Here is a 22,784-nt window from a genome sequence, read left to right on the forward strand (position 1 = left end):
GGTTTGGACAGAGTAGCGATTGCAAGATATAAGTGTCACTCACCGGACTGTGAGTGCTTCTTCCCGTATATTTAGGAACCGTGGCCGTCCTCCATCCTGAGGGTCTGCGCATGCGCAGCCCTTTCAAACCCTTCAGTACCTGTTCCTTTAACTTAATTGGCAGACCAGGCAACACTCCCTATTTAAAGCACCTGAGTTCCATACCTCGGCGCCTGATCTTGGAGTCTCATTCCCGTGAGCCTCTGCAGGTGTTTCCTCGTGTATTCAGCGCTGCTGATTCCTGTGGTTTCCAAACCACTTCTACCCCTGTGGTTTCCAGACCACTTCTACTCCTGTGGTTTCCTAACCACTTCAACCCTCCTGTGTATCATCGTGACTGTTAGCTGATTCCTATCCGCTGCCTCCGTGCACTACAGTCTTCAAGCCACTTCAACCCTCCTGTGTATCATCGTGACTGTTAGCTGATTCCTATCCGCTGCCTCCGTGCACTACAGTCTTCAATCTACTTCAACTCACCTGTGTGCCATCATGACTGTTAGCTGATTCCTATCCGCTGCCTCCGTGCACTACAGTCTTCAATCTACTTCAACTCGCCTGTGTTTCATCGTGACTGTTTGGCTGATTCCTATCCGCTGCCTCCGTGCGCTTCAGTCTTCAGCTCATCTCATCTCTCCCGTGTTTCCTCGAGACTGCTACAACTGATTCCTATCCGCTACTCTCCGTGCTCAACAGTTCCAGCTCAGCTCTGCTCTCCCGTGTTTCATCGTTGCTGCACCTGCTGGTTGCCATCCGCTACCTCCGGGTATCTGCAGAGTCCTGCTGCTGCTACTTCTCAGTTCTACTCGTCCTACAACAGCTGACCCGCTCTCCGTGCTTCTCCGTGTTCCCGCTGGTCTCTACTCGCCAGTCTGCATCGGATCTGCGCCTCACTGTTTTCATCTCATCTAGATCATCGCTACTCTTCAGGGTCCTCCAGGAGTCCAGTCCTACATACTACTGCTTCCTGAGTATTTGTTCCCCTGCTGGTCTACCTACCTGTGCGCTGCACCTACTTGATTACCGTTTCACCCCTCCAGGGACTTTGCATCCTGCCGCCCTTCAGCCGTTCAGGTATCTCTGCACTCCTGTCTGACAGCCTGCTTCTGAACCACGGTATGCATACTTCTCATTGACTGTGCTGGTGTATTGCATATCTTGCTGGACTGAGTTTGTTCTCCTCTGGAGTTTACTATCCGCTGAGACTATTGCCATCATTGACTGTGTTATCTTGTGCCGGATTACCTCAAGTGACTTTCTATTATTGCAGTGCTGTTCAGTCATTAATATATTGTGCATGTTATTGTGGATCAAGTTGAAGGTGCCCGTGTATCCCCTGTATTGCAGTCTCTCCCCGTGCTCCTCCTCACATATATATTCAGTGGTACAACTTGCTAGAGGCAGACCACTGATCCCTGTTTCCTGTGTCACCTGTTCCAGTATCCTCTCACATAGCAGTGGTACAACTTGCTAACGCAGACCACTGACTCCCCGGATACCTCCACGTGGATTCCATTCCTTCACTCAGACAGCGGTACAACTTGCTATCCGCAGACCGCTGACTCTCATCACCTCCTCGTTTCTGTTGGACATTCCTCCTCACTATAGCAGTGGTACAACTTGCTACCGCAGACCACTGACTACCTTCACGTGTCCTTTGTCCATACAGTTCCTCGTGTATTTCTACATCCATATTACCAGTGCTGCTAGTCATAGACTTTCCTGAGCATCTCCATCATCTGCTATTTCCTGTTCCGTGATCACCCTGCTACCAGAGTACCATATTACCATCCATACTGCTCTGGTAAGCCTATCACCTGGTGATCCCTGGGTAAAGACTCCTAGTGCCCGTGACAATAAGAAATATGAGATTAATACTCAAAAGTAGTTTGTGTGTGGGTAGGTTTGAACTGGTTATTCAGAGGAACAATGGAGACAACAGTTGAGGGAAGTTGTCCCTCACACTTTGAAAGGATCAAATGAACTGACCTATGACCAGCAGGGAACTGGAATATAATTAACCCTGGACCAATGAAGACCTCACTAAGTGTTATCTGTATACATAGTGATATCGTCAGTGTTTTGTTCTATACTGAAACTGCATATAAGCAAGCTGTTCCCCCAGCTAGATCTCTTAGCCTGACTACAGACAACATGACCGTATCTTATCATGGGCCTGTGTAACAGGATGGGCCGCCTATGCCACCTTGTCTGTTGTTGGGAACTGGCTGGGCTTATTTTGCCACAGTTTCCCTTCGTTATTCCAAATGCGCCCTCTTGCCGCAGTAGGAGGGGCTTACAAATTCTGCCACCACTGAACTCCTTACCGGCATCAAGAACCGGGTTTCTTCTGGGTAACTGACGCTGCTAGCGTATCTCCTTGCTAGTGTACCTAGGCTGGTACTCCTGACCTCTTACTATGGATCAGGGAAGCTGTGGATGGATCTCCCCTGGCCTATCACACTGACCAGGCTGCATGGGTAGCAGGCAGAGCGTTGGTACCGGAAAGCTTGGGTCCAAACCTCAGAGAATGGATTAGATTTAGGGTCTAATCTGCAGGTCACAGGAATACAGCAATAGTGAAGATATTTTCATGCAGGTCTTTGAAGCAAGTTATGTTTATTTGCTCTCACACTGCTTGGAGGTACCAGTGATCAGGTCAGATGAAAATCAGAAGAACAAGTTTCCAATACAAGCTAGTGCCTTTTATACAGTTTAGATACAAGCTATTTTTAGCATCAGGATATAACCTGTTTACACAAACATGGATTTACATACATTGCAAAGCCAATAATATTTACACTTAGCTATGAAATTCTTAAAAACCTTGCTGTGATATCCTGCGTCTTATTTCAGAGGCAGGATACATACTAGCAAGTCAAAAGGTCTAACTGACATAAATACCTTCTTCAGACAGTTGCCGAATATACATTCCCACAGAACAACACAAACCCAAATAAGCCAATTCCCCACATCACAATACACCAAAGGCTTTGTAAACAAAGGCTCATTGTATCAGATATATACATCAGACATAATGCATTTTGTCTAGAAAGGCTAAACAGAAAAAACACATTTTCTACCCTGGTCTCAGAAATAACGATTTCCTATCTCAAAATATACACAATATCAAACATAAGTGCTTGTGCAATTATATAAATAAGCGCCCTGCGCTATTTCCTTTAAATAAATTTATATCAGAAGTTATTTATCAGTGATCCAGTCACAGCCTGGGTGAAGCACTACTTAACATGTAATGTATTCGGTATATGTTTATACTTTCCTCTTTGATTATAATATCATGTATTGCTTGATTGTAACATATTTTATACATTATGATGGCTTGCTGTAAATCCTGCTATATTTTGCAATTAAATATCTTTGTGCGTTGGAACCACAATTATTTGTAAGCGATAAAATTACTTTAATAATTTGGGGGCTCGCAAAGGCACTACACTGCTCAAGGATTCACAAAACCTACGAATTTTGGTTTATCAACAAAGGGTGGGACGTCATATACGGGCGAGAATGAAAATATTTCTATGCCTTTATATCATCTAGCGTTGATAAATGGAATATCCGCTTGGTGTAATCTATGGGGTGCTAGTGAGAACTTGGGGACAAGAAAGATAAAACCGTTTCTTTTTATTGTCATTTTTGCAATTTAAACATGGTTTGTTGCTTAGCATACGCGTATGCATTTCCTATATTGTTGCCACGTGTTAAGTCAGTTGTGTTGATAGATAGTCCTATTGTATTTTATGTGAAATGAATTGTTAAAGCCTCTGAAAAGTTATTACAACCATTTGGGAAAGGAGTTTTCTGTGCAGAAAACATAGGTGTTTATGTATGTGAATTGTGTGATTGTGAAGATAAAGTTGATTTACTGTTGAAAAGAGACAGGGACAAAGGTTCTGTTTGAAAAGAGAACAAGGTATAGAGACCTTTGTGGTGTTCTGTTCGAAAAGAGAACAGGATATAAAGAGACGACAGAGTATAGGTAGTATACATTGAAAATAGGTACTATACAGTGAAAATAGGTAGTATACAGTGAATAGGTAGTACAAGGTATATGGTGAAAACATGTAGTCCTGTTACGAGCCGCGGCAGTACGCCGCATCCTGGCGTGAGGTAGCAGCAGAGCACGTGCATTAGTTACAATGCACTACTATCTTTGTGGCATAGAGTAGGACAGTGTAGGGACATCCTCCAACTCCAGTGGGAGCTCTCGCATGATTCTAATTGTCATTTATAATTTCATACATGTTCCTGGTTTGTGATATGACCTATGCTAGTTCTAAGCTAGTAATTAATTAGCAGTCTCCTGAGGCTGATTGTCAGCTGTGTCCTCCTCCTTTCTGATTTGTCCATCAAAGTATTTAAGGCCGTGAGGACTGGGCCACACTGCCGGTTATAGTTCCTGCTCTGTGCATACTTACCTGCTCCCTGCTCTGTTCCACTTCTCTGCCTTTGGATTGATCTTACCGTGTATGACCTTGGACCGTGTACTGGACTCTGCTATATTGCCTGTGACCTTGATCTCTGCCTGTCACCTGGATTTGTTGTTTGCGCCAGCCCTGACCTTTTGCCTGTACTACACCACCGCTGCCCGCTGTACCCCTTGACCCTGGCCCATTTGGATTTTGCTATTCTACCACCTGGCCCTCGCATGCGCTGCGGTAGGGTTTAAAACTTGTACTACTTTGAGCTTAAGACCTGCGGGCACCTGAGTACCTGTTAGCACGTTGAGCTCTACGGGAAAGGCGGCTTCTATAGGCGAAGACCTCTGTGACCTGTTCTACAAGTTTATGACACTTGCCGCAGACCTAACAAGTCCCAATTGCATACTACTGAGATCCTGCTATAAAATTTTTAGGGTGAGAGTGTTAGGTGTACTCTCAAAGGGTGGAGCTGTCGAAGTCAAATGTGTTTTGTTCTATACTGAAACTGCATATAAGCAAGCTGCTCCCCCAGCTAGATCTCTTAGCCTGACTACAGACAACATGACCGTATCTTATCATGGGCCTGGGTGAAGCACTACTTAACATGTAATGTATTCAGTTTATACACATACATAAATATATATGGACAATGTTGTAGTTTCTGAATCTGGTTTCGTGATTCTTGTATATCTATTCAGTAGTATTTAAATCTAGTTGTTTATTATAAGTTATTTTTCTGATATCGAAATCTGTTGATATCAAGTTTTTTTAATAATTATTTTATTTGTTAAATAAAAATCTTTTTAATATATAGTAGCATATTTCCGTCATATTTCTGAAAATTCTTTCTAGCTTTTGGCGCACCTTTCTTATTGTTTCAGGTTTGGTTTCCATTTAGGGATTGGCACCCATAAGATAGGTAGCGACAATAGGTCCTTATATTATATCGTGTGAGCGCCTGAGAGATAATTTTTATTTACAATTCCCAAAAATATGCTGTGCAGTTTCCCTTCTGGTAATACAAAAGGACTAGTGAACATATCTGCACAGATTCCAGAAGTGCATGAATGTCCTGAGAGGCAAATTCCCCTGGATAGCCATCCATGTAATGTCTTTATTAGTCAGCCTCTTAGGGGTGTATTCAATTGTTAAGAAGTCCCGCGGTGTTAAAACTATTACAGTTAATACGGTAAAATGTAGCTGCGAGCTGAAATCCAGCGAGTAAATTATCGTTTTAACTGTTTTTCCGCGCACGATTAGTTATTACCGCGAGATTTTTGGCGTTTCCAACGAGAATTGAATATGCCCCTTAGAGGCCACTTTCTCCTACACATGTTTAGTTGTAGCAACAGGGAGCCCTGGAATAGACTTCATAACGTCTTTAGCTCAAACCAGACCGAAGGAAGCCAAAAACTGTCCACAAGCTCATCAAACTCCCTCCAGATGGTGTTCCCTCCCAAATTGTCCAACAGCCAGGTAAAACAAAGGTGTAGTCCAGTTGTAAGGAAAGGAGCAGTCCCACTTGTTCCATGCAAGGAACCTCCAAAGAGGCAGCAGGAAAAAGCAAGACAAGGACTTTCCGGCAGAGCAAGTGTTCTTTTCAATCAAAGTCCTGAGGATACAGTTGCAAACAAAAAGGGCTGGCAGCATGGTGGGGATATCAGATATACCTTTTCCACCTTTGAGGGGCTCCTTGTACATAACTGCCCGCTTCATTTTGTCCATTTTGGAGCCGCAGATGAAGTGGAAGACTGTCCATGTGATGGTCTTGCAGACAGCAGCAAGAGGTGGCTAAGCTTGGGTCGTGTACTGCAGACCGGGAAAGATCTCAATGCACAGCACTAGTGCTTTCCCTTTAATTGTGAGATATCTGTGGCTCCACAAACCGATTTTCTGTCTGACTGTCGCCTGTCTTTTTTCCCAACATTTTAGGACTGCCCCCTCTCCACCAAACTAATCTCTGACTTGACTGTGAAGGGGAATGCAGTTGAGAATGACAGGTGCCACTGCCCAAAGAGTATCGCCTCTGACTTACCACAGATGACCTATGCTCCTGAAGCTCGGCCAAAGTCCTCGCAGATCTGGACGACTGCTGTCACCAAATGCTGATCAGCGCAGTAGAAAGTGAGATCATCCATGTAGAGCGAGCACTTGGCCTCTTGGCTGTCTGGACCTGGTGCAATGATGCCTCTTATCTTTGGATTCTGCCTGATGCACATCGTGAAGACCTCTATACAACAAACAACACCGAGCTGTAAATATCAAGATAAATCAGGTTAACATGAGGTTAAATCATGTTAACAAAACATTGGTCCCAAGCGAAGCCTGCGAAAAGCCCTACGCATACACTCATGAGAAAAACGAACAAAGCCCTTCTCCTGATCAAGACTGACAAGGGCCACGCGTGCATAGCGCTCTTTAATGTAATGGACCGTGTCCAGAAATGCCGCAAGTCTGATCTGGATGAACGATCTGCCCAATGATAACCTTTAGCATGTTGGCTAGTAACTTGGCTAGGATCTTGTAGTCCACATTCAGGAGAGATGGGACACCAAATTTAAAGGTCATATCTCTCCCACTTGTGCTTATACAGGATCGTGATCAGTCCCTCTCTCAGAGTAGGAGGCATTCTGCCCTCTACCACCATCTCCTAATACAGCTCTAACAGGTCCAGGCCAATGAGGCCCCACAGCGCTACATAGAGCTCCGCTGGGAGACCATCAGTGCCCGGGGTCCTACCTGGCCTTAAATATAAAGCAGCAGAGAGCAGCTCCCCCCAACACCAGGGGAGTGTCCATTGCCTCTTTACCTGTAGGATCAATAGCATTAGTGATATGTGACAGGAATGAATCAGCCGCATCTGTGTCAATGGTCTTAGGGGAGTATAGGTTGCAGTAGAAGTCTGTGACAACTCTCATGATGCCCTCTTTCTCCTTTCTGGAAATGCCAGTCTCATCTCACAGCTCAGCCAGGGGTGTTTGGATGGAGTGGAGTTTTCTTAAAAAGAAAGAGTTACATTTCTCACTGTTCTACAGATTCTCCACCTTGGAACGGAAGATAATGCGTCGGATTCTTCCTCAAAGGGCCTTTTCAGGCACCCCTTTTTCTCTGCCAGATCATCCTTCACATCCCAGTCGCAAAGTTGGAGATCCAGCAGGGACTAGTGTTGTCTTTGCAACCTCCTGAAGTTTCTCTTCCTCTCACATGCCTGTTGCCTACATTTATCCTGAAAGAAACTGTGACTGTTGACCTTAACATATTCCCACCAGTCAGACATACAATCAAAACACCATTTGTCATTCTTCCATGTGATGTAGGCATCCCTCAGCTCCACCAACACATCCTCCCTTTCCAGCAGAGCACAGTTCAGTTTCCAGGATGCTGGCCCAGGAGAAAACCGTGGCCTGGAACCCCCTCGAAGAGATTGGTTCTGTGGTCTGAGAATAAGCAGGGAACCATGACATGACTATTCTGCCCTACTGCTCTAGAGGTAAACACAAAGTCAATCTGGGAATGTACTGATCCATTGGATCGGCTCTAAGAATAATTAATAAAGCCAGCCCCCATGGACCCCAATGCATCCCCCAAGGATACTTCGGCTACAATCTGCCGGAGCAACCTAGAAGTAACACCTAGCTTAGCAGCTAGTACTACGACCCCCTTCCTCTATAGGACAGTTAAAATACCTGACTATCACTACCAGTCTGGTGGTCACAAGCTGGGTCTGGAAAACCTCTAAATGCTCTTTCTTACCAGGAGATGCATACACACAGATTAGCCCGATAGGCTCACCTGCCCAAGAGCCATCTACGATGTTAGTTGGGAGAAAAAAAAAAAGAAAGTTAGCACATACAGTACATTAGTTACCAGTTTTGTCAGGTGGGTCTCGGTCCAGTCTGCCCATATACCCATGCTGAGAAGGGAGCAGGCAGGTTGAAAAAGCAGACATCAGGCAGCTGCAGGAATTCGTCTACATTCAACTACTCCTCTGTTCCGGAATTTGAACTTGCAGCAGCTCATCAATCTCTTCCAGGGCCCCCTCCTGAGGAAAGGTGTCCTCGTGGAGCTTGACCGTTGGCTTCTTGGAAGATTAAGAGATGGCAGCTGGGCTGTCTAGCTATTTCCTCTTCCTCCTCTGTTTGTTATCATTGCCTGCAGCGGGTACAAGAGGGGGAAAATCTTAAGCTGGGAAAGGGAGGTAGCTGTAGTAGCGTGGGAGTTTAGTGTGTAACGATCTGCTTACAGCTTGCTGCTTGTATTGGCAGCTCCTGTCTCCTGGAGTTTTGGACTGTATTATTGTGTTTCATTTTATGTGTTAGCAGCAGTACCTCTGATAACCGGAGGTGCTGCAATTGTGCCTGCTTTTGTGTTTTAGGAGTTAACCTTTCTGTTCACTCATTATCCCATGCGCCTGGGTATGTTCCATTTAAACCTGTCTCTCCCAGCAGTCATTGCTGGTTATTGTTGTCATATCCTGATGGTATCCTCTGTGGTCACTTCCTCCTGGATTCATGCTGCCTGGAATCTTTCCTCACCTCCCATTTACCTGCAACTGCAGTACATCTGGTAATTTCTGCAATTTCATTATTTGATCACCTGTTCATACTCTCCAGCAATAAACATTGTTGTTTTTTCACCTTATCCATGGCTCCTTAGCTGTATTTCTACATTGATCCGTGACAGTATAACCAGCCCACAAAACAGCTTAGGAGTCAGGTGAAAGTTGTTTTTTTTCTGGGACCTTTTTTTCTGCAATCAATTTTTCATTTATTTTTTGGAACATGTCTGCTTTACCAGCTTTTGAATTGCCACAGCTACAGGCTTTACAAATGGACATAATCCTGCTACGCTCTCAGCTGGCTAAATTTTCTACCCTGCTTATGGACCTACTCAGGAGGCTGTCAGACTTTGTCTCTTCTAATGCAGAAGCAGGTGATTTATCTCCACCAACCCTCTCTGCTGTGGAATCTATGCAAGCAGCACCTGGTAATTGTGCTCCTAAAAATTTGCCATTTACGAAGAACTATGGCTTAACCAATTCTCGGTTCACAGGTGGTCCACGCCCCCATCTCTCCGAAGAGGAGCGGCGGCGCAGAATAAGAAACAAATTGTGTATGCACTGTGCCAGCAATGAGCACTTCTTACAGGACTGTCCTATCCGTAGACCACGACATCCTATGCAGCAGCCTTCAGTGTGCTCCTCTCCAGACCCTGGATTTGTCTGCACTTCACCTCCTGTTGCTATATTACAACCTGATTTGTTCCCTGGGATGTAGCCTAATCCACCGGCTCCAGTTGCCACCTGTCCTGTGGTGCCAGCTCCAGTTGCCACCTGTCCTGAGGCGCCAGCTCCAGTTGCCATCTGTCCTGAGGCGCCAGCTCCAGTTGCCACCTGTCCTGAGGCGCCAGCTCCCTCTGCCTCCTGTTACGAGGTCCCAGCCTCTGTCTCCTGTTGCGAGGTCCCAGCCTCTGCCTCCTGTTGCGAGGTTCCAGCCTCTGCCTCCTGTTGCGAGGTTCCAGCCTCTGCCTCCTGCTGCGAGGTTCCAGCCTCTGCCTCCGGTCCTGAGTCTCCTGCCACTGTGTCCGGTCCTGAGTCTCCTGCCACGTTGTCCGGTCCTGAGTCTGCTGCCACGTTGTCCGATTCCGAGTCTTCAGCCGCTGTCTCCGTTTCCGAGTCTTCAGCCACTGTCTCCGTTTCCGAGTCTTCAGCCGCTGTCTCCGTTTCCGAGTCTTCAGCCGCCGTCTCCGGTTCCGAGTCTTCAGCCGCCGTCTCCGGTTCCGAGTCTTCAGCCGCCGTCTCCGGTTCCGAGTCTTCAGCCGCCGTCTCCGGTTCTGAGTCTTCAGCCGCCGTCTCCGGTTCCGAGTCTTCAGCCGCCGTCTCCGGTTCCGAGTCTTCAGCCGCTGTCTCTGTTCCTGAGCTACAGTCTGCTCCAGTGGGGGCGCCGCCCTTGAAGCCTGCTCCAGAGGGGGTGCTGCGCTTAAAGCCTGCTCCAGAACAGTTTCCTGTCCATGTCAGCCCGAGTTGCCTTTCCATGCGGTTCAGCCCGAGTTGCCTGTCCAGGCGGTTCAGCCCGAGTTGCCTGTCCAGGCGGTTCAGCCCGAGTTGACTGTCCAGGCGGTTCAGCCCGAGTTGCCGATCCATGCGGTTCAGCCCGAGTTGCCTGTCCATACGGTTCAACCAGAGTTGCCACTCTATGCGGTTCAGCCCAAGTTGCCACTCTATGCGGTTCAGCGCGAGTTACCACACTATGCGGTTCAGCCCGAGTTACCACTTGGTGCTGTCTGCTTTGAGGCTTCTCACAGCGCTGTGTGCTCTGTGGCTTCTCACAGTGCTGTCTGCCCCGTGGCTTCTCACAGTGCTGTCTTCCCCGAGGCTTCTCACAGTGCTGTCTGCCCCGAGGCTTCTCACAGTGCTGTCTGCCCCGAGGCTTCTCACAGTGCTGTCTGCCCCGAGGCTTCTCTCTGTGCTGTCCCTGCCAAGCCTGCTGCCCAGTCCGGGCCTGCTGCCAAGTCTGCCGCCAAGTCCAGGCCTGCTGCCAAGTCCGAACCATCACCTTTCTTTGAAGGGCATCCTTACCAATTTAATGCCCTTTTGAGGTTTTTTGTTTCACAGATCCCCTCCATACCAAGCCTTGTTAGTAGCCCTAGGAGACAGGTATTATTCCTAATATCCCATTTCAAGGGAGAGGCATTAGAATGGGCAAACCCATTTATTGAGACGGACAATCCCATCTTATCGGACGTACAATCCTTTATTGAGGCAGTAATTAACAAGTTTGTAACTCCCCCTGCTATGCCATCTTGCGGGGCTTCTGCAATATCAGCAGTACCACCCATCTCACGTGGCCAAGAGATACCTTTGTGCTCCTCCCAGGTCCCATCTCCAAGGAAGTCCCGTAAAAGGGGAGGACGTAAAAAGAAAGGAGGTTCTGCAGTGCTTCAACTTCCATCTGGCATGGTCTCCTTTGCCTCTCTGCCCATAGACGAGGACTTTTCTGCCAGGCCCCCCCATTCTGGACTATGATTCCGATGAATTCAGACATTGGTGGTAATTTGGGCGTCTGGAATCCGCCCTTAAGGGAGAGGGTACTATAACGATCTGCTTACAGCTTGCTGCTTGTATTGGCAGCTCCTGTCTCCTGGAGTTTTGGACTGTATTATTGTGTTTCATTTTATGTGTTAGCAGCAGTACCTCTGATAACCGGAGGTGCTGCAATTGTGCCTGCTTTTGTGTTTTAGGAGCCTGATACACAGAAAAATCTCCAGGAGCTATAATGTAAATCAGTTCAGTTTACAGTATAGAGAATTCTGGTTCATTAATAAATAGTGAGCAATTCAAAGCAATAAACATTATCACTGCTCCTGGCCAGAAGCAAACTTGAACCTAAACATAACAATAATGGAAACCAGCATATATAACCATACACTGAGTCCAATGGTAAATGATAATAATTGCATGCAAGTTTACAGAATAGACAAGTGAGTGTTCTGTGTTCAAGAAATGAATAGCTATTTCTTTATCTTATTCCAGATAGATGGAAATTGACCAATCCATATTGAGAACGGTCTAAACTGACAGCCAATGTATGTAACAAAAGCACCTTATTCAGAATTAGTTTTGCAGATCTCTGGGACACAGTAATTGAATGGGATATAAATATCTTCTCGAGAGGATGTCTGCTTATATTTGGATCAAGGAATCAACGTGGGCCAAGAAGACAGAGTGTCAGGAAAAGATGAATGAAAGAGTGATCAGATCAGTATTATCACAACTGTGATGCCGACACTTAGTTATCATCTGTTAGGCACTTCAAATCCTGTGCTGTTCCTACCGATATGCAGTCTCTAAATCAGCGGTGTCAGCGAGTAAACTTTTGAATGAAGTGTTGAATAAATAGTACAGTATCAATCCAACCAACGCGTTTCCCTCTAAAAAGAGCTTCCTCAGGGATGTTGATACAGTGTGCAGAGTGTGTTTAAATAGTCATTCTCAGCTGTTAAAAGTAATTTGCATATATCTCTGACTACAATGCAAGGCATACAAGTAAGGTAAGGCGTTACATGTAAGGTGTTATTTCATGTTAAAGTTGCATAATTACTAGAAGCACAGTATTAGGAAGGCATCGTAGTAAACTTCTGTTAACAATGATAATTGAGTGTAATAACTGTTTCAAATAGTCCCAAATTCTTATAATGGACCTTGTACTTTTTCTTTATAGTTTAGTGCTACAAAATCTTACGGATATAAACTGTCCAGAAAAGGATGTCAGGAAATTTTACTGACATGTGCTGTAAAAAAATCACAAGTAAATCAATATTTATTTAGCCTTTTCTCTACCTAAATCTCATTTCCTTTATTACTTTAACACAGAATCCATATGTTATTCTGACAAGTACATTGTAGAATTACAAGGAGAATTTTCCGTGCATTAGTATCCATTTTTGGTAGGTTTCCCTATTTTTCTTCGTCCTGGCTGCTTTACACATACCTATTTGAGGGTAGTGCAGATAAGATCCTTTGCTATGTCACAGAGCCTGAGTTTGGAGTAGACCTCAAAGCCCCGCTCCAGATAGACTTACCCCTAGATAGATGTGCAGTCTAATGGTAGAGAGGTATTCATCAGGGATGCCTGCAAGGGAAGGGCTCTCTAGCCGAAAGTCAAGGTCCTCTAAGGGGGATTAGAGCAGGGTGAGATGGAACCGTGGAGTGGAGCAGGACTACTGGACGATAAATGCAGAGGTTCAGGTGAACGGCAGTGAACCAAAGTGTTGAGGTCTTTAGAAAGCGAATAGCTGAGAACAGGACTGATTATGAGGCACGAGGATCCGCAGGTCTTGATTGTGGAACAGGTAACACAGGATACCAACTGAGAAGTGGTGATCTGCAGAGAACTCATGCACTGAAATCCCTGGGAAGCGAATAGCTTGAAAACAGGACCAATGATGATGCATGAGGTTCTTGCAATAATACCACAGGTCTTGATCGTGGAACAGGTTACATAGGATACCAACTGAGAGGTGGTGAACTGCAGAGAACTGATGCTGAGATAGATGGAAAGCAAATAGCTTGAGGACGGGACCAATGATGAGACACAAGGTTCTTGATCTTAGAACAGGTAACGATACCGATAAGCAGACGGGAGCCAGAGAACAGCGTCTTAACAGGTAAGGAGACCTGAAGATCTGGCAACTTAGTAGAGAAGCAGGTGCTTTAAATAGACAGAGCTGACAGGCAATTAGCCAATCAAGAGAATGCAGGAAGTTTTGAAAACACCAGGGGGTAAATGTATCAAGCTGAGAGTTTTCCAGTGGGTTTGAAAAACCAATCATATTCTAGCTATCATTTATTTAGTACATTCTACAAAATGATAGCTAGACTCTGAGTAGTTGCTATAGGCAACATCTGCACTTTTCAAACCCACTGGAAAACGCTCAGCTTGATACATTTACCCCCAGGTGTGCGCATGCTCAGTTCAAACAAGCAAGTGAATGCAGGCAGTGAGAACCAAGGGAAACAGGTAAGAAAAGTGACCAAAATGCAGGTTAGCTGGTGCACTGTGTGACACAGGGTCTTCCAAAGAGAAGTAGGCTTCTCCCACTGAGGTTGATCCTGAAGTTTTCTTCCAGTAGGTAGGATCTAGCAGAACTGCTTTCCCAAAAGTTGATTTACCTCATCTTCTTGCTTCTCGGCATGATGTTTAATAGCAATTTTTACTAAGACCTGAGAAGGACCCTAACTGCCATAGGTAGCAAGATGCAGTACTGTCTCACAAAAGCAAGAAAGATACTACACTTGATATTAGCCAAAAGGCAGAGAAGCGATCACATCATGCACTGTCCATCACAGGCAGCTCTATCCTCAAAATAGCACATAAGTGGGCAAGTCATTTTCTCCCATATGATAAGCACATTCATAAATACTCTGTGTTGCAGAGAACATTATTTTGATCTGATCTCCCTTGAAAACTATGAAGAGACATTATATAATGAATATTGCTAAAAGAATGGTTGGTGCTCACACTCCAGTCAAACACATTAAATATATAGAGAGAAAAGATTGTCTTATAAAGTATTTATGCAAAAGATTCCCACACCGTTGCAAAACCCACTATATTACACTATGTATCTACCTTTTGAATAAAAAAAAGAACCTTCACACCACTCACCATCCTCCTGTCGTGTATAAAATAAACAAGTCACTGGAGCAAAAGACGTTTTCTTGAGAGTAATGACCGATACCCAATCACCGCCACCTCAGGATGTGGAAAAATCAGGATGATAGTGCATCATATTTTTTTTTTAATATACTTTATTTTTAATTGGATTAAATTCTTTATATTAAAGACCTCAGTGCTTATAGTTTTCTAAAGATTAAACTGGTTTGAGCTCATTTTAATGGCTTACGTGTAGCACATGCTGTCCTGAAAGGTGGCAGTGTCTATGAAACTGGTTATTTAGTGAAACATCCGGTTTTATCCTGCATCTCAAATTCTGTAGAACTTACCTCTTGGCAATTGGCAAGATCAATTTTAAAAACTCCAGCTCTTACTAAAGTTGACCCTCATGTTTACCAAATTTCTACAGAATATGAGGAGCAAGCGAAAACATTATTTTTTTTACTAGATAAGCAGTTTCAGGACACAAAGCCCAGTACAAGTACCTTTGAGATAATTCGGACAGGCTGAAGCAGATTAAGATTTTTCTATTGTGAAAGGAAACGTAAAAAAAATCCCATGGAGCTACCATTACAAATTAATCGCTAAATAGTCTGAAATAAATGCAAGAAGCTATACAGATTTAAAAAATAAAAATAAATATGATTAAACACAGAGGAAGATAAGCTATTTCATTATGTTTGCATAACATTAAAAAGTTTGTTTGATGTATATAACAGATTTATTTAAAAAAAAACAAAAAAAAAAAACACTTTTAGAAATATTTGTTTTCTTCATTAAAGAAATGTACACAAATATAGGGATACGTTACTCTATATTGTCTACAGAATTGTTGTACCTTCCTGAACAAGTATTTAATTTGTGTTTAGATTTAGGTGAAGAAGAATTCACAAGGATAAAGATTTCTCCAAGTACCTAAAGAACATTTCTTTATGTTTATCCCAAACCAGACTTTGTATAGCAGTGGGCTTATTTAATAGTGTTATGTTCACAAATGTGCTGGGCCCATAGCAGTCTTTATGCATTTTCCCTCTTGAGAAATTATTGGTAATAACGAAACGAATAAGGTATTTGAGTTTTTCACTGCACACTAAATACATATTGATCAATTTTATCCTGTTTTGTTGAATACTATTATAGAATGTTGGTACTTTTGCAGATTACAAAACACTTGCTGGCTTCATTATTGCAATTGTGACATCAGAAGGAGAGTTCTGCTAAACACTGGTGATGTCCAATGTGGGTATAGACAGCAAATAAAGTCTAACATTGCTGTTCTGGAAACTTCAGTGAGCACTGCTCTCAGAAATTGTAACACCAAGTGACTTAAGCGCAGCTGGTGCTATTTCTAGCTCTCTTTCTTATGAAGCTTGACAAGTATTATTTTTGCATTTGTCAATTCTAAACCATTCCGCTCAGTTGTAACTAGATTATCTGAGGTACCTCAAGGGCTATTGACATTCAAAAGTGATATATTTTGCCGTTTTATGACCATTTATATGTGATATTGGTATTTTGGACACTATAACCATTGATTTAACACTGGGTAAAGGTTTATAGCTTTAGTTATACAAGGTGCAAATTAGAAGCGTGTTTGTTTAATATTATTTGTATTATCTGTTATGGACAACTATTCAGGTTTGTTTTTAAAAAGTTATTAAATATATTTAAAAGATAATATTTTATTCAATGGCTCACATTATTTCAGTAATATTTAGTATATGCAAATTTATATTTTTTTAGGATTATTATTGCTTTCATTTTTTAATTTTGGATGGTGTCCCATGTTCTGGAAGCACTGTGTTTTATCCTTTAGACTTGTATATCAGTGGGCTTATATAATAAGACAATGCTCACAAACGTCCTGGAACCCATAGCAGCCAATCATACGCTTTCATTTTTACACTATGTGAGATAGTTTTCAGAGATTTAAATTCCACCCTTAGGATCTGGATACTATGGCTTATGGCACCTTAGTGCACAAGACACAACATTATTAAATAAGATGTGGGCTAAATTAGTATGATAACTGTTACCACTTATTTCAGGGGAAGAGTCTAATGATAAATAAAACTTTATAAACTATGCAAAATGTGAATATACAAATAAAGGAAATTGCAGTCCTGAGAAATGACAAAGCAAAAGTGCAAACTGAAGATTGTGATGCCGGAACAACGCACCATTTGGAACTGTCCTGTACCGTGACGAAACTTGAGTTACATGCAATGTTGTAGTCACTTTGTTTCTTTGAATTTTGATGGTGTATCTAGCATAACCAATAAGGCATTGTATAAGAGCAATAGGCACAAATTCTATACTATATGGCTGTCAGCACAATAGTAGCCATTGTGTATTTAAGACACTGTTCATTTAGACACTTTGCTTATTGTGTTTGTGTATATCTGTACAAATTGCACATGCTAATAATATTGTTCCCTGATACTGTATTCAAAATATATATATATATATATGTAAATATACATTGTTTGTAGAAATTGATGTATATATACTGACTGCAGCTCGCACAACCATAGCAGCAGCAATATTTAAAGCTTAGAAACATTATATTTGCATATTTGTAACTGTACTCACAGTGCAACATATCATAGTGACAGCGTGTAATGCTGCCAGCTACACTTACCAGTTGGGATACTATTGTCATTGAACAATTCATCAGTCCCAGTTGAGGTCAAACATCCTTCTGTAAGTTTGCCTACTTGTGAATTAAACCTTCAACATTATTTACATTACAAATGTATCAGGCACCACACAATTGTTTAGGATAAGTAACAAGCAGTATACTGAAAAACTGTTCTTTACAAAACAATATATATCAATTTATCAAACCAGTCCTGTGTGCTACTACATTAGCACCGTTCGTTAAATTCAAAGGCTTTGTAGTGTTGAGAATGCAGAATGTTCATGTCTGGCTCTTCATCTGTAGAAGTGTATCCACTCCATGTCTACTAGTAATGATATACTTTAATTTGGTCGTTTTCGTCCAGACCCAGTTGAACAAATCCTTTTCCTGTTGGGGACCTTATTACACGTGAGGGTAGTGGACTGTACGTTCAGTTAAGGAAAAAAAACCAAAAAAAACAAAGGACAAGGAAAGAAAATTTGAAGTTCTTTTCACAGGTGCAGACCTGTCTGTCACTATGAACAGATGGACAATTAGCACACATCTACATGCATATACTTATGTATATGAGACAACTTTTGAAAGTGATTTGGGGTGCTCATCAGATGCACACTGGTCAATAAAACTCAAAATAATATTGCATTTATTAGTAGAAAATAAAACATGTACATAACAATTTAGAATAGTACATTTTAAATTAAATTAAAAACATAACGTGTGACTTTAAGCGGCTCATGGTAAATATTCTCCATCACAAGAAGGTTGTTAAAAAAAGTACATTATATGTATAAATAATGGCCTCTAAAGGCTTGACCTGAAGGAAGAGACAATGCAACTACTGGTTAAGAGCTAGAAACACTTGTGGTACAGTATTACTCTCATATTTAAATCCATTCACTAAACCTGCTGTGGAAGTGGGAATCCAGACACCTGCTATGCCTTGTGTTCTTCTGTATGTTTCAATAAGTAAGGATACACTTTAGGGTCCATCTTGTAGTTTTCCAGCCACTTCTTGTTGCTGTCAATCATGGCCTGCATGCTGTGTTTGTCTGTGTATTTAGCATGGAGTGATGCACTTTGCATCATTTTAAGCTGTTCCCTGTAGGAGAGATCCAATTTAAGTAATGTCACACATTTGATATATGACGATCTTACTGCCGATACTGACTGGGAACAGCCATGATAAGCTCAACTACAATGGATTATACAGTTCTGTCCACAAATTCCACTACAACAGTATCTTTCAATTACTAACCGAAATAATAGTATGACCAGTCACTAAAATATGGCAGAATGCAATGAGAAATGTAGACCTTATATTAGGAGTAAACAAAGCTGCTCTGATGTGGAGGTAGTATACTGCAACATATCCACAATAGTAGCACCTGTTGTTAGGATTGGTAGTGAAGTGTGAACTGTTTGTGTAATACATATTATTCAATTGTATGCAAAGGGACATGTCTCCTCTAATTTCTAATGTCAAAACTAGGCAACTTAAACCCCCAACTCAGAGGATGAATTCAATGTAAGCCAGCAGTTCCCAAAGTGTGCGCCACGGCACCCAGGGGTGCTGCGGCGCTGCCACAGGGGTGCCGTGGGCAGGATTTTTATTTTTTTTTAAAAAAAAGGTTATCAATCCAGCGGCGCCCAGGACCCAGCATCCTCCTCCCTCCTCGCTTCTCACTGAATGTCGGGAGAGGCGTCATCACGCCTGACATATTCAGTGAGCAGCGGTAGGAGAGAGGAGGATGCTGGGTCCCGGGTGCCGCCGGATTGGTAAGAAAACAGGAGAAAAGACAGAAGAAATAGAAGAAAGACGACGATGAATGGCAAGTAAAGAAACGGAGGGGAAATGGTGATAGGAAACAGCAATGGAGGGGCAAAAGAATGAAGGAGGAGGATGAAGGAGGGCACAGAGTGTGTGGAGATTAAGGAGGGCACAGTGTGTGGAGATGATGGAGGGCACAGTGTGTGGAGATGATGGAGGGCACAGAGTGTGTGGAGATGATGGAGGGCACAGAGGGTGTGGAGATGAAGGAGGGCACAGAGTGTGTGGAGATGAAGGAGGGCACACAGTGTGATCAGGGCCTGATCAACCAATAGGCTGATCAGGCTGCAGCCTGGGGCGCTGGAGCCTGGGGGGCGCAACGTCGCCGAGAAAAAAAACCAATTCCCTGCCATTTTTTTTATTGAGGCATTGACGGGGCTGGAATCATCGGGACCGCCCCTTATCTAAAGCGGACGGCCCTAATGTCACTAATACATGACAGGCAGTCTGGCAGCGATCGCTTCTAGCTGCCTGTTAGTGCGGCCGCGGGAGCTTCTTACTCTGGTCACGTGAGATCAGGACCTCCACACCTCACGTGACCACAGTAAGAAGTGCCCGCGGCCGTGCTGACAGGCAGCTAGCAGCGATCGCCGCCAGACTGTCTGTCATGTATAGCGCTGGGCGGCTGGAGAGAAGACTGCTGCGCCAGAACAGCAGGTAAGTCCTAATGTCTGGGGGCGGAGGGGCTGGTAACAATGGTAAAGGGGCAGATAACAATGCTAATGGGAGCAGATAGTTCTAAAGGGGCGAGTGAAGAAGCTAATAGGGGCAGGTAAAGAAGCTAATAGGGGCAGGTGAAGAAGCTAAAGGGGCAGGTGAAGAAGCTAAAGGGGCAGGTGAAGAAGCTAAAGGGGCAGGTGAAGAAGCTAAAGGGGCAGGTGAAGAAGCTAAAGGGGCAGGTGAAAAGGCTACAAGGGCAGGTGAAATGGCTAAAGGGGGCAGGTGACATGGCTAAAGGGGGCAGGTGAAGAAGCTAAAGGGGCAGTTGACAATGCTAAAGGGACAGGTGACAATGCTAAAGGGGCAGGTGAAGAGGTTAATGGGGGTATGTAACAATGCTAAAGGGGCAGGTGAAAAGGCTACAAGGGCAGGTGAAGAGGCTAAGGGGGCAGGTGAAGAGGCTGAACGGGGCTGATGAAATGGTTGAGGGAACTTTTTAAAAAAATTAGAGCAGCTTTGGGGGGGCATAAACTTTGTATTGTGTGGCGGTTATGAGGATGGTCTCTGTGGTTCTAGGGTCATTAGAAAAGCTAAATTTTAGTCAGGTGGGGCTGACAGAGGTTTGTATTTGATTATAGCTCTTTGACAACAATTTTCATATATTTTATTGCCTACATATGCCTGTGCTATGGGGTAGTTTGACCTGGCCATAATGGACTGTTGTGTTTTGAAGCATAATCATTCAGGATTTGTTAACATTTAGCATTATAATACAATTGCAGCATATTTTCAAAACAGGATCCCAACTTTCCAGAAGCCAACTAGAAGACAACAAAGCTGCAAGAACAGGGAACAGAGAAGAGCAAGAACAGGTAAGATAGAATGCACAATCTGTCTAAGTTTGAATGCTGGCGAATTCTTATTTTTGGGGGAGGGGGGGGGGCGCTGGGGCGGCAATAGCCTAGGGCGGCTGGAACCCTTAATCGGGCCCTGAGTGTGATCATGAATGGGCACAGTGTGATGATTTTTGTACATGTTGTGTTACTTTGTTTGATCTTATTCCTCTTAATTTTAGCTGTAAATTATTCTTTGACAGATATATAATTGAAAAAAATATATAAAAATATTCTTTTCCCTTGGATTTATGTGTATTATTTTTGCAAACAACTAAATAAGTATTTCTGTCCTGACCTAAATACTTATTACGTTATTTTGACTCAACTACTTATAAAACGGGACTGCTCTGTAATTATTTTGGAGGGGTGCCTTGAAAAAATGATGTAGACTCTAAGGGTGCTGTGAACTGAAAAAGTTTGGGATCTCTATGATCAAATTATTTCTCGAAACCTGTTGAGAGTAGCATAGAGAGAGGCCCCTTCCAGTTACATAAATGTAAGCAGTCAATTACCTTTTGTATTATTCTTCCGTTTTCTAGTTAAATAAAAAAAATGACATATCTGAATGATGGAAGTAAAAGATTTTCATTTACTTTCAATAATGATATTGCCCGATAATTACCACTCATTGTAGGATGTTTACCTATGTACACTACATTTACTTCCATATCAAAATCCATAGTTTGATTGGCCTTTTGTTGAACAGCTCTTGCTCCAAAATACAGAAGTAATTATTTTTTTAAGATACATAAAAATGGCAGGTAAAGGGGCGTAACCCGCAATAAATGGGCCCCATAACAAACAATGTCAATGATTCTTCATCCCCTACATAGGCCCCCTCTTTGCTCTTCAGTTTCAGTTACTGAAAACCCAAACAGAGCTTCACTGAGCACTTCCAAGCCCCCTGGCATGTTCAGGAGAACAAAGCACCACAGGGGCAACGGATATAGATCTGCCCAAGGGCAGGAACACAAACATATAGTGAGGCTTTTCCAAGGCCATTTTCAGGCCATTCTGAATTAGACATGTGTAAATGCGTGAATGACCTTACCCAGCAGAAACGTAGCCTAATTTATTCGCTAATTGTGGACGTTGGTCACCGAGTAAAGAAGGTGTACCCCCTGAAAAACAAAAACACACAGTTCAGCTATAAATTGATAACCAAACGTGTATGTATGAAAAAAGAAAACTAGAAGTTAATCTTAATATCAATGTGTTCAATCTAGGTTGAAGAGGAAGCCAATCAACACACATTTATCCCTCTTCCAGCGAATGCTGACACTGAGCCCACGTGCATGAAGTTTCCATGCAACAAAGACAATCCGGGAGCATCTCTATCCAAAATGGCAGCACTTGTAGTGCACCCACTGAAGGTACAAACTTGTGCTGGCAAACAGTGCTGGACATCATTGTGTGAAAGACAACCCTTTTCCTTGCAAATGGTTCCATTGTTTGTCTGAAATGCAAACTGGGTCATATTACCATTTGTCTTAACAAGTAGGAAACATGTTTCAATCCAGGAATGTGTACATGATCAATACAATACAGAAATACAAAATTATGGTCAAATATATGTTTAAATCTTTCTGCCTCAAAAAGTGAGAGATATCATATTTTAAACTTTTCTTGTCTCACCTGGAAAGTACTTGCGCCATTTCTCCACCATAAGGGAGTCCACTGACTGAGTGGCAGAAGAATATGCTGAAGCAAGATTTGAGTGGATACCAGTACTCCAGGCCCATTGAGAGGGTGAAGGGATGCCAATCTGAGGGTTGATTCTAGTCATTGATGTATAGGTAGAAAGAGGAATGCCAGTCGATGAAAGTTGGTTGTGTGAATGTGGCATGGAATTAGAGTCAGTAGTAAGTGGCCCCAGTGATGATAAAACATTATTGAGCTCAGCTGTGATTTGACGTAGTGACTCCGATAGATGCTGCACTTTCAGTGGAAGGCATTTCTGAGATCCCAAAACACCACCTGCGGAGACAGACAAGAAATGGATACAAAAATAGAACAATTTGGATAAACTGACAAATAAACTAGAAATTTGAAATCATTGCCAAGCCAAACAAAATAAAAAACACAACAAAGGATTTGATGAACATG

The 22,784-nt window shown here is 43.1% G+C and overlaps 1 protein-coding gene across 2 annotated transcripts in view; it reads right to left on the reverse strand.

Annotated features, from left to right (window-relative positions):
• Positions 1-15,394: 15,394 nt before the first annotated feature.
• Positions 15,395-22,784, reverse strand: part of CEP164 (centrosomal protein 164) — a 108,762-nt gene continuing 101,372 nt past the window's right edge. For both annotated transcript variants that reach the window (XM_075190012.1, XM_075190013.1), the window contains 4 exons: positions 22,314-22,655; positions 21,730-21,799; positions 18,271-18,393; positions 15,395-17,716 (listed from right to left, as the gene is read on the reverse strand). In XM_075190012.1, coding sequence (XP_075046113.1) covers positions 17,620-17,716; positions 18,271-18,393; positions 21,730-21,799; positions 22,314-22,655 — 632 coding nt within the window. In that variant the 3' untranslated portion in view covers positions 15,395-17,619. The remainder of the gene's footprint in view (positions 17,717-18,270; positions 18,394-21,729; positions 21,800-22,313; positions 22,656-22,784) is intronic.

This window comes from Mixophyes fleayi, chromosome 11 (genome assembly GCF_038048845.1).
Source record: "Mixophyes fleayi isolate aMixFle1 chromosome 11, aMixFle1.hap1, whole genome shotgun sequence".
In the NCBI taxonomy this organism is placed as follows: domain Eukaryota; kingdom Metazoa; phylum Chordata; class Amphibia; order Anura; family Limnodynastidae; genus Mixophyes; species Mixophyes fleayi.